Here is a 12392-nt window from a genome sequence, read left to right as displayed (position 1 = left end):
TTTTCTATTAATATGTACCAAATATTTTGAATGTTAATGTAGCTTTGGCAATGTGTCATGGATGGAGCAGGAAACTATTTTTGATCAATGCAAACTGGTCTTGAACCACTACACTTAAATGTCAGAAAGGAAGATTTTGGTAGGGGCCTGACACACAAACCCCTTAAACACCAGGAAAGACTGTCAAAGAAAGCTGTAGGCTCTGTTTTCAGAGGTTTTACAGAACAGCTTAGGCACACATCCATTTACATAAAGTTGATCATGTTTTGGAGAAAGATTAGAAACACTAGATGCTCAATGGAGGTCCCTACTGCTTAATCCTGCAAGTTACAGACATGTATAATGTACTAGAGACCAGCAAAAAGAGAGAGTAATCTACATTTGAAAGTGTAGTTCACGGATCTGTTGTGGTTTACGGGGTATAATCTCAGAGCTTTTCTGTAGATAGTTATCCTAAAATGGAACATGGTCCCATTCACAGCAGTAGCAGTGAAGATGTGTTGCATAAAATAACGTTTAGAAATTACCATTTTGCCAAGTGCTGTAAATGATAGACTTCATTTAGCAAGATCCTTTTACGGTTGTCTTGTTGTTAGCCTCTGCTGTGGATGATGTATATGGATTTGCTTAACCCAGGGACCTTTACCTGCAAGTGCTTACAGATGGTTGCCATGTTGTTACCTTGTAAACCTGCACTTTGGTGACACTATTATTCCGTAAGTAAACCGCTGATCATATTATTCCGGGGAGAGAAATCGCAGAGGGAAGACGGACACAATCCTAGGAATACGTAATACCTTACTTCTGTAACCGTTAATCCATCAACAACCTTCGGTTTATTTTTGGACTATTGCGTGTAGCTGAAAAGGGAGACCTCGAATATCCCCCGCAGGCTTTCTGTCATCTGCATTGGGCAAACCCACGCAGCGAGCAGAGGGCCGCGGCAGGTGCCTGCGAGCAGCTGGCGGGCCCGGCCGCGGGGGAAGGGGGCGAGGGGCCGTGGCTGCGCACGGAGGATGCGCGGCCGCGGAGCCGCCGCACCGCAGAGCCGCGCCGGGAGCGGGAGGTGAGTGGGGCGCTCCCGGGGCGGCGGCGGGGCCCGGCCCGGCCCGGGGGCTCCGTGCCGCGGCTGAGCTGCCCTGGCTGCCGGGGCAGGGAGGGGGGTCGCGGTCCAGCGTTCCACGGGCGCAGCGCAGAGGTGCGGGGCGGTGCAGGCAGCGGAGCGGCGGCCCTGCTCCTCTGCGCATTAGCGGGGAACATTGGGTAGAAAGCAGGCTTTTTTGCCTCTGAATAGAAAAAGGGGGCTCGCCTGGCGCGCAGCGCTCTCCTGCAGAGGCCGGTGAAGCGGGGATGGGTGCCGTGCCGTGCCGTGCCGGAGCCGTGCGCAGGCGCAGGAGGAATATTGCCAGCATTGGTTTTTTCAGCCATTTTTGTCTCAAAGACGTTTTCAGGTACCTTGCGTGGGGCGGTTGGAGCAGTGGAACATCTTTAAACGTCTGGCGTGGAGAAATCAGGCAGCTGTGTGTGTTTTAAGGAAGACAAGGGGGACTTGAGGGGATTTTGTTTATTCAAGGGATTGGAAGTGATGCGTTTTAATTATTCTCTGATGTGAGGGGAAAAGGAGCTTTAAGAAACAAGCATTCTGAGTAAAATTCAGCCTCTCAAAGGGGACAGTAAGTGGTGCTTAGTTGTTTGTTTGTTTTTTCCTAATTAAACTACACTGTGCAGCCATTTAGTGAAAGGGAGTTAAGGAAGCAACTGAAACCTATTTGCTTCAGGTGGGGAAGAGGATGCATATGAAGTAGGAAGCCTCTTGTCTTAAGGTACAGATAAAATATAATCCAGGTTGTTCAGCAGTTTCTAGTGATTCATTTTTCAGGCAGTGCAAGAATAGAGCTTGGAAAACACAGTTCCTGGCTGAAGAGTTCTTCGCTTTTAGCCCAGAGCTTTATAAAATAGCATAATAAACATGGGGGGGAGGGGAAACATACTCTCATTAAATGAAACAGTGGATCCATTTTGTTTGCAGTGACTGTTAATGAATGTTATGAGCAAATGCAAATCAGAAAAGTGATTTCTGCAGTTTGCCACTTAATATATTTTTAGAAGAGAAGAGCCTATCCCCCCTATTCCCCCTGCTCCCCCCCCCCCCCCCTTCAGCTGGCTAGATTTTGAGCTGCCCCTAGAAGCTGTGGTAGTAAACTGTGATGTGCAGTAGTAAGATCAGAAGTTATTTCCAGCATGCATACTGAACTTTTTTTCCGCTATCATTTATAATCAAATTCCTTTCTTTTTCACAGGATAAAAGTGGCTACCAGAATGACAACTACCTTGCTTTGTAACATGATATTTCTGCTGGCATTTGGATTGGCTTCAGCTTTTAGCCACAGCCCTAGGACCCCTGACAGGGTTTCTGAAGCAGATATTCAGAGGCTCCTCCATGGGGTTATGGAGCAATTGGGCATTGCTAGACCACGGGTAGAATATCCAGCGCACCAGGCTATGAATCTAGTTGGCCCACAGAGCATTGAAGGTAGCTAATTTCTACTTTGAGTTATGATGAATTTATTAGTATCCTTTGGTAATAATTATTGTTTTGTGTATCGATGCAGCGTATCCTGAGCTTAAAATCATGGACTTCTTCACCATGTTGTTGCCTGATCTTTGTTTTAAAATCATCATCCAGCTTTTATCTTCCTTAATGTAATGATTTTGGCAGAAGAAGTAGTGGAGTTGTTTAACGTACAGGCTTTGTAGAAAAAGTCATGTTGTCTTGAAAGTGTCTGGTCTCTAGTACCTCAAAACAACAGGTTTAATAAATTCTTCCCCAACAGTGTGTATAAATATATCACATATATATTTCACATGAAACAAATGTAATCTATACAGCCCAAATCTCATGGCTTTTTAGAAACATTTGCAGACCAGAAAAGGTCAAATGTTTGCGTTGTCATGAGAGATAAAGGGAGAAACCTTACAGGGGGTTCTTCCTACGTGCTGCAGAACCCTGTGCAGCTCTCTGTGGGACAGGATCCATGCTGGATCGCGCAGGGCTGCGGGCAGGGGGAAGCCAGGGTTCCAGCTGTGGGGCTGCAAAGGACACAGGTCCTCCTGTCCCTGCGTCCACAAGTAGCACCTCAACATTGTGTTGCTGTGATGGATGCTCTGGGCTTAGGTTCAATTTTTTGGTCAGTACTTCTGGTCTCGCTCTGTGTGAGTAATTTTCCTTGGAATCAGTCTTACAGCTGTGCAAACCATCTGAAATATCTCACTCAAATATTAGGGTATTAGGATAATGTTGCAATGTATTGCTATTTGAATTGTAATAAACTAGCTTTTATTTTGGGATTACAGCAAAAAGGTGAAGGTATGCAACTCCAGCTATTATAGTTTATGTGCAAACATCAAAACAGAGCAGAAACTCTCAACTCTTCTCTCAGCATTAAACCAATTTGACACAGTGTAGCAAGTCTTCACAGTTCATAAGTCTGTGACCTTTATTTTGTCCCCATTCGGATATGGAGACTATCCTAGCCAAAGAGATACAATTGCCTTAATGGAGGTTAAGGAGAGGATTAAAGCTGAATAGGCATTTCTACCAGACAATTGCAGACCTAAGCTTATATATTTTCTAAAGAAACTTTGGACATATGCTTTTCTGCAAACTTAAATGACAGAGATGAGGTTTAAGGAGTAAAATTTGGCCTCTGCCCTTTCCTCCTCCTTTATGAGAGTTTGTGTGTAGAGAAATTGGGACAGACTGGTAGAAGTGAGTAATTTTACTCTCCATTTCCCTCTTTTCCCCAGATGTTTTTAAAAAAAAAAAAAACTTAGAAGAGATAAGCAAATCTGGATCTCCGACAAATATTTCATCTCAGCTGTTTGCCATTACTTCCTAATTACAATGTTAGCAAAAGCAGGTTAAGAATCTCTTCTTTTAAGTATTGAAACTTTTCTGGTGCTTGTAAGACTTGAATAATACTAGTTTTCCAGTCACCCATACGGTCTTCCACAAACCTTTCCCCCCCCCCCCCCCCCTTTCTTTTCTTTTTTTTTCCTTTTTTTAAATAAATATACCTTCTGTGTATATAACAGAGTAAAACTGAAAGGTGATACATCCAGTTTATTTATCATATTTAACATTCCTCTCTTGATCAGATGAGGATGACTCTCTGTTTTCAAGTCTACCATGGGTATTTAACAGCCTGTTGAGAAATTTCTGCCAGAGTGAAAAAGCCTTGTAAGGTGAACGCTATCAATCAGTGTAGAAATAGACATGCAAATCAGACCTTCATGTCAAACATTGCTTTTCATAGAGTGTTTTGCAGTAAGTTTTTCAGATAGTCATCGCTTGCTCTTTCTTTAGTTTCTTGTGGTGATATGTGCCTATCTATAGATAGATATCTCTTAAAGTATCTGATTAGAAACTTCAACTTAAGAAAGTGTTTTGAAAGTGTTGGTTCCAGTTGCAAGATTAACTTGGTCTTATGTCATTCTACACAATATTTTCTCATACTGCTTTTTTAAAAAGTACATATAATTCAATAAATTTTCACCATGAGTTTAAATATAGACCATTGATTACAGGATAGCTACTCCAACAAAACTTGCATTTCATTCTGTACCAGTGATTTTAACTATTACATTGTGAAAGACTTCAGAATTTAAGATACCGATTACTGATCAGTTAACAATGCTCTGTTTCATCCTCTTTGAATATTTATTTTTGCATAATTTGGGGAAAAACCTGCACAATGGGTTTGACTTTCTCTTAGGTGTCTACTTTGGAAACAGAACTGATAAAATGGCATGGTAAGACATTTATCCAAAACAGTCTAGTTCTGTAAGAGATTCCAATACATGATGCTTCCACATATGGTATCTGCCTGAAAAACTGCAGTTTTTACCATTTTCCCCACAGTCTGCCCACTCCTCAGTTATTGCCAGGGGACTGACATTCCTGGCCTCCCAGTGACTCCAGTCAGCCAATGTTTTCTGAACAAAACAGAATAGGAACGGGATTCAGGCAAGGACCTTGTCCTCTGGGGAGGAACGAGGACAGGAGGTATTTGAACGAGGACTCCGTTTGATCAACGGAGACGTTGAGCTGTTATGGGCAGATGAAGTGTAATGCTTAGTATAGTAAAAATATTGTGACCTTTCTGAACTGGGGGGTTTTTTGGTTTGGTTTGGTTTGGTTTGGGGGGGGGGGGGGGCTGGGTCTTACACACATATTTTGTGACATTCTGTTGCATGATGTAGAAACGGAATTTCCTCAGAGGAGGAAGCTCCAATCTCTGCTCTGCTAAACAGACCTGCGTGACTTTCTGGAAGAATGTTTCTGGTGGTGGTGAGCTCTTACAGCTTGCTTATGTCTCAGATACTTCTTGGCCAATGTGCAAGGAGGTGAACTGAGCAGCGCAAGAAACAGTGTCATGGGTTGTAATGTTTAAGCAAAAAACTCTGTGCCTGTAGCACAGGTGTCAGCTGACAGGAGTATTGAGGAGGATTGAGAAAGGACTTGTGATTGATGTTCCCGCTGGTTTCCATATGAACAATAAGTAATTTATGGTTGAGCTATAGAAAAAATAACTGCATGTGTTTTTAGAGTACATCAGTACAAAGCTTCAGATTCTGAAGGATTCACCTATGGGCTTTCCACAACATAGTTACACTGTTATCACTGGCTAATAATTCTGTGTGCAAGTGCTTAAAGAAAATCTACAAGACAATAGAAGGGACAAATAAGGGGGAAGGGAAGAAAGAGGTTTAACAATAATTGGAACATGTCACAGCAAAATAGGGTTTTCATCCTAAATACCACCATGGCAGAGTGGTAATTCACCAACTACTCTCCTGAGCGCTGTCTTCATTGGGAATTTTTGCCTGAAAGTAGTGAAGAGTAGAATTGGGTGTGAAACTCTTATTAATGATGAGAAATTCTGAGCTGCCAGGAGTGTTGACTTCCAGCCATTTTTCAGACTGTAGGTTGCAGTGACCAATGTAGACAGTTTAAAACCTGGTTCATCCCATGTCAGCATCCTCATCATCGACCCACTGACTGTTCTGGAGTGTGTCTGTTTCTCATTTTGACCAGATATTGCATCTCAGCATAAAAACACTTCATCAATCAGAGCTGAATAAATTTAGTACATTCCTATAGAAAATTGTTTTACTTAACAAAATGTTTTTGTCAGAAATTGCCCCAGCAGTGTAGACCTGCAGCAGTGTTGATAGCTGCGGATGTCACCAGCTTCAGCCGAGCCAGGATTCCAGAAGTACGACTGATTTTCAGAAGGCTAAGATTTCACCCGTTATATGTGTACACTTGCAAACGAGGTGCTGTCAGGAAAAATTAATTTCTGTGGCTTTGGAATTTGGAAACCAATTTAGGCTGCTGTAATATAGACAAGTTTATACTAGCAGCCTGATTATAATGAAATGTTTGCAAATTTGAGTGATTATTATAATAACCTTTTCCAGCTGAATAAGATCTTAATAATTTTATATGTAACAAAAATACTATTGCTGTTAGTTCATGTCCTAATTATGCCCATTTTCCATCTTGGCTATCTACATTTTTTCTGGTGTTAATCATCATATTTTGACTTTAAAATGCTAAAAACCAGAGGGTGGATGTGTTGCAAGGAACAATACATGGTCTCCCCCACTGCCCCTGCCAAAAAAAAAAAACCAACCCAAAAACCTCTTAGGGCTGCCTTGGCTGTAGTAAGGGAAGTCACAAGCTTGCTCTGTACCAAAGATAACTAAAAGATGGCCACTTTTCAGAAAATACATTTAGCAGCATGTGTTCTCTTTCTGAAGTGACCAGATAGTTGTCTTGTTGACGGATAGAAAAAAAAGTACAGCTTGTTAATTGAAAGAAGTTACTGCCTTTTCTTCTGAAATCTATAAATACATTGGGGTGTTTTTTTTCTTCGCCTTCCCTTTGCATTTGTCAATTTACCTGTTACCTCAGCTCAAGCTGCTAAAATAGGAGTAGAGTCTAGAAAATGCCTGATAAAGAGTTTAATCTACCAAGAAATGACTGTGAAGTTCAAGCTGTGTGCAATCCAAGAAAGACGTCGGAGGTCCAGAGGACTGCGAGCGCGGTGGCTTTTCTCTCTCGGTGGCAGTGGGAGCTGCCTGGGGAGGATGGCTTCTCCGCCCCAAGCCCGCAGGGATGTGCGGAGGCAGCGTGAGCTCTTCTCCTTTGCTAGGGCTCTGTTAGCTGAGTGGAAGCAGTTTGCAGGATAAATATGCCACAAAAATGGGAATTTGCTGGCCAATTCCCTGTACTTGTGTACCGGAGCCGGCAGATGGTGCATGGCACATCGGCACTGCAGAAGCCGAACAGAGCCTGCGTGATGAGTGTCAGGCGAAGGTGTTTTTAACACCCGAGGTGATATCTTAGGAGTGGCTGGTTTTTGCTGACCACTGAACAGATTTTCTTCCTGCACGCCTCCTGATTCCTAAAAGTAATAAACCCATATTAACAACTTTATTTTCTCTAATAATGTTCGCTCTCCTTGTTAATTTATATTTTCAGAAAGCTATGTTGGAGTCACTTAGCAGTATCTATAGAAAGAGGGGAAAAAACATAGAAAAGCAAAATAGGAATTTTTAATGACTAGCTGTGTTTCTGTAGTTACTATTTAGGTTTATCACTAAAATACTGTACAGGCACCACTGGGCTGTATTCAAGTTTGCTGTACACAAGGGGGGCTGTACCTATGTTAATAGAGGACAAAAGAATAAAATAAAGAAATGCCTTCAACAATTCAAAAACATAGAAGTTATTTTTTTCTGCCTGGCAGGGAGTTTATGAAGTAAGAGACACATTTTTTTTTCTTTCCTTGCATGCTTGTAACTTTGTGTCAATATTTAAGGGTTTTTTGGGGGGGAGGGGAAGGGAATATGTGTATAATGCAAACGTCAGGACTATTATACCATGCATAGGAGAACAGTAAAATCTCACTTAAACACACGGGGGCACCAGTAGCTCAGCTCGGGCAGTTTATAGCACTTCACATTTCCCATTATGAAGTTTATTTTCATTTTGCAAATATCATCTCCTTACATTTTCATTGCCTCCTGTACAATTCAATACAACAGAAAGCCTCTTGGGTGGTTTGTTTGTTTGTGTTTGATTTGGTTGTTTTGATTTTATTTCTTAAAAACACTTCAAACAAGATGATAGTTGATAAAGGTGCTGGCATGACAGCCCAGAGAGTCCAAAGTTTTCAATCCACAAAAGAGGCGTAATGCTGTCAACCTCAGTGACCACATTAAGTGATGTCTCTTAAATCCTCATCGTTTGTAGGAATAAGAAAATATGATGCCTCTTTGGGAGGCTTTGGACTCTCCTGCAGAGACTGTTTATAGCTACTGAGAAAAGGCTGGGGATTATTTGATTATTTTGAAAGGAAATAAATACCTGTTTATTGTTTTAGAAAAAGGTAGTTACTGTTTGCCTGATTGAGATGGCGAAACTCAAAAGAGTCTGGAACATTGTGCTAATATTTCTACTAACAACTGGTAGTTAATGACTTGTCAGCAGAGGCTCTGTACAAATAGCACTTTGCATGACATCTACTGTCTGTAAAATTATGCAGATTACTCATGCATGTTAATAGTGTCTATTTTGTTTACATTTTCCTAATAAGGAAACTAAGACAGTGCTGGATTACTTTGCTGCCTGGCCTGTAACATACCTGCAAGACTGCTACTTGTTTCCTACAAGGACAGTAAAATCTTCTTACTGAAAAGTTGCCAAAACTTTTGCTTATGAATGCTCTCAGTGAAACCAGTGCAGAAATGACCTTTGCACTTGTTTGCTTTTGGGCTAGTGTGTGCTATGCTTATACCTGAATATATTAGGACTGCCTTGGGTGACTAGAAGTAATAACCATTGCCCCACGGGAGTATGATCTCTGGGGGTCAGCAAACATGGCAATGCGATGGCTGCACCCTCTTTGCTTTAGTTTACGTCCTCTGTGCCAGCATCTGGGGGTAGCAGTGTAGGAGTCCCTGGGCTGGCAGCGGGCCACTGGGCTGGGGCAGACCTCCCGCTGCCAAGTCTGCTGCTTCGGGGCCGCTTTGTAGTGTCAATTTAGTGCAAAGAGACCACACAATCTTTTGGGATTTGGATTATTGTATCTGTTCTATAGAGAAAGTCCTGCTGCAGTTAAGACATAAAGTTACATTCACATTGGGACTGCTTCTGCTGAAGCACACATGACTTTAATCAAGTGCTGCCTTATGGGCCTGACATTTAACAAACAAAATCAAACACCAACATTGCTCTACTAGTCTCTGCTTTCAAGGGGTTTTTTTTGCAAATTACTGAAATAGCCCGGGAAATATGATTTCACAATTTAATATGGACATCTCCAATTTGTAACATAAAATGGAAAGGGTAAAGCTACACTTTTTTATACATTAGTATGGTAGACATCTGGTTTTGTATAGATCTGACTAAAAATACCTATCATTTTCTTTGTATTTTATTCCCCAAACTGTAATGTCAAACATAACCAGAATTTGAGTATCAGGCAGTGGTGCATGTCGTAAGAGAGGCAATTTAGAATGCTAATTCCTGAATTTAAAAGCTAATGACACTGCCAAATGACAGCGGTGGTTTACAGTGGATTTTCTTTATCTGAGTAAGTGATATAGCACAGCTCTGTGAAGAAATTGCATGGAAAATGGTTATACCTGTAACTCCACAAACAGGAAAATAATGAGGTGGTATGACTTTATTTGTTCTTTATTAAAGACAAGTGTTCGAAAATTTGGCCCATAGTATCTTTGCCTCCGTATGAATTCATAAGCCATGCCAAGCCGTGAATAATAAGAAAGCAAAGCTGGTGTTTGTATTGCTATGTGGAGGTGGTATCGTGTTGCCTCAATGTGTTTGACAACTTTCCCTCTTGAGGAGCAAGGGCAGGATCCAGCGAAGGCTGTGCGTGTTACCGCTGTGGGCTCTGCCGCTTCTGAGTTTGGGGAACTGCCCTTCCTCGATGCCCCTGCGCTGTAGGAGGTGTGCGGGCACTACTCTTGTCTTGGTGGGGCTGGGGAGAGGCAGGGAAAATTCTCAAAACTAGTGTGCTCGTCAGAGACAGTCAGTCAATGGGGAACGCAAGAAGAAAAGTGTATTAATCCCTGTTTCTCTCTAGATCTTTGTTATTTGCATGTGGGTCTGACTAAGGGACTTATTTAGATTTGAGGCTTTGAACCTTTTCTTGAGAAAACGTGCGTATAGCAGTCCTCGTGGCTGCAGGAGGGAGTGCAGGTGTCACATTCCTCTTCTGAGGAATCAAGAAGATAAAGTGACTCCAGCTCTTAAAACCTCCCACTAACCGCTGTTATGTGGTATAGACTGCTGCTGCTATTCATAGAGTCATTTTAAGGTGCCACCAAAGGAGAAAGCAGTTTGAGATGGGACTCTTTCAGGGAAGAAAGGTGGCAGGTCTGTAGGGATTTAGAATTAAGTACATTCTCATGTACCTAAAGGTAATTAATCAATTAGAATGGGATTTGTAGCCACAATTATTTTTTTGTACATGTTACTAGAGGGAAATAATCCAATAAGAGAGGTAAGAAACCTGCGTAGGGGAGGGAATGTGATAGCTTCTGTATTGTCTGATGCTTTATAGTACTTCTGTTTTCTAGTGTTGGCAGATGGTATATAGAAATTTAATATGAAACTGTAAAATTTTATCTAGCAATGGAATAAGGTCCATAAGTATTTAAAAATCTGCCAGTGAAGATCAGCCAAATTATGATGAGCTCTTGTTTTCAAAGATTTTTTTTTCCCTGCTTGTCTTTCACACACATAAAATAAATCCTTGGTCACGTTAGTTAGGATTTATACCTTTTTGTAATTGTTCTCAAAATCATGTGCATTTCCCCTGCTCCCATCTGAATTTTAAATTAACCTGCAGTAAGAAAAGCTTTCTTAATTTATTTGGTGCTATGAAAAAGATATTTTGGAAGTCTAGACAAAGAAGAGATTCTTGCTTTTCTTGATTGTGGTGTCGTGTGCAGGAGATAGGATCTCTGGCATGCTCTGGAGGTTTCCAGAGCTATTCTCTCCGTGCTTCCCGTCGTGCGTGCTTTCAGCAGTGCCCTCACAGCTGCCGCAGGGATGAATGAGAAGAGGAATGTTCTCAGCCGCTGAACAGGAGGGAGGAAGAAGCTGGTTTCTCCCCTTGGGATGCTTTAGTACATCAGGTTAGCTGGCCTCAGTCCCTCCTTGCAGCGCCAAAGGGCCTGGTCTTACCTGGCAGGTCTCTTCATCTCACCGCTCTCTTGCATCTTCATCGTGTGCCAACGCTTTTATTCAAGTGCAAAAGAAACCTAATCTTGACTCAGGCCACGTTGGCAGAAGTTTTGAATAGACGCGCCTCTGCTTTTGGAGTTGTGGGGTTATACCGGCTCACCAAAGCAAAGACTTGGGAGCCCCACACTGGTATTGTTCATGATGAGGTTGTTTGGGGGAGTTAGAAAATCTACGCTGGTGGCAGCTGTCAGACAGGCATGAGAAGTTTTTAAACACTTCTGGTGAAGAACCAGCAGGGACTTTGAGCCATCTGCATGGAAAATGGAATTGAATGAATGTGAATGGGGAAATGAACAGGAAAACTTTGTGAAGTTCAGTGGAGCAGTAGACAGAAAACATGGTCCCATTCTGGACAATTCTGATGCCTCCATGCTTCACATTACAGGCGCAAAAGGAGTATTTTTCTATAAGTGTGTTGACACTGATGGAGCATCGGGGCTTCTCATGCAGCTGGTGTCAATGCCAGTGAATAAGGTGCTCCAGTCTTTCATTGGCACATTTACATTTATAGGATTGAAATAGCGTCCCATCCCTCGTGGTATAAAGTAGGTCACTGGCTTCCTGTTGTTGCCTTGTTTCATAGATGCATGTTCTGCACACGTGGTCATTAGCAAGGTAGTGTTATGGCGGCTACAGGTGGGTGGTGTTTGCTGGACGTGCTTTCCTGTGACTCTGCTGGTGCGCGGTAGCTGGAAGTCAGCCTGGCAGAGGGGGCCTACTGCTGCCTGCTGCAGGTTACACTGTTTGTACAAAGGGTAAGCTTATCCACACCGTGAAGTGTGAAAGCTTTCTGCTCAGACTGAAGGGCAAGTTAATATAGTCCATTAGAGGACTGCTCAACCAAGGGAGGCATAAGAGATTGCTTTTGCGCTCTGTCAGCAAGTGAGCTGCTGGATTTTTTTTATTGTGTGTGCAATTTGAATAATGAATAATAATGGCATATAAGCTACTGTTGTAAGTTTATTGTGAGAGAGGCATGGGCGTTACTTTGGCCCTAACCATTCCACAATAAAAGCATTTCATATCTTAAATATTTGTGCTGTTTGTA

General features: G+C 42.2%; 1 protein-coding gene across 2 annotated transcripts in view; it reads left to right on the top strand.

The window, feature by feature from the left end:
• The first annotated feature begins 927 nt into the window (after nt 1–927).
• SCG5 (secretogranin V) overlaps nt 928–12392 on the top strand; it is a 29876-nt gene continuing 18411 nt past the window's right edge. The window contains exons 1-2 of one of the 2 annotated variants that reach the window (XM_075503025.1): nt 928–1066; nt 2301–2533. In XM_075503025.1, the coding sequence (XP_075359140.1) occupies nt 1017–1066; nt 2301–2533 (283 nt within the window). In that variant the 5' untranslated portion in view covers nt 928–1016. Of the gene's footprint in view, nt 1067–1399; nt 1452–2300; nt 2534–12392 lie in introns of those variants that run through there. The other variant, XM_075503026.1, reaches the window with a different exon arrangement.

This window comes from Mycteria americana, chromosome 5 (genome assembly GCF_035582795.1).
Source record: "Mycteria americana isolate JAX WOST 10 ecotype Jacksonville Zoo and Gardens chromosome 5, USCA_MyAme_1.0, whole genome shotgun sequence".
Lineage (NCBI taxonomy): Eukaryota > Metazoa > Chordata > Aves > Ciconiiformes > Ciconiidae > Mycteria > Mycteria americana.
Note: the sequence above shows the minus strand (reverse complement) of the source record. Positions and strands in the feature narration are given on the sequence as shown.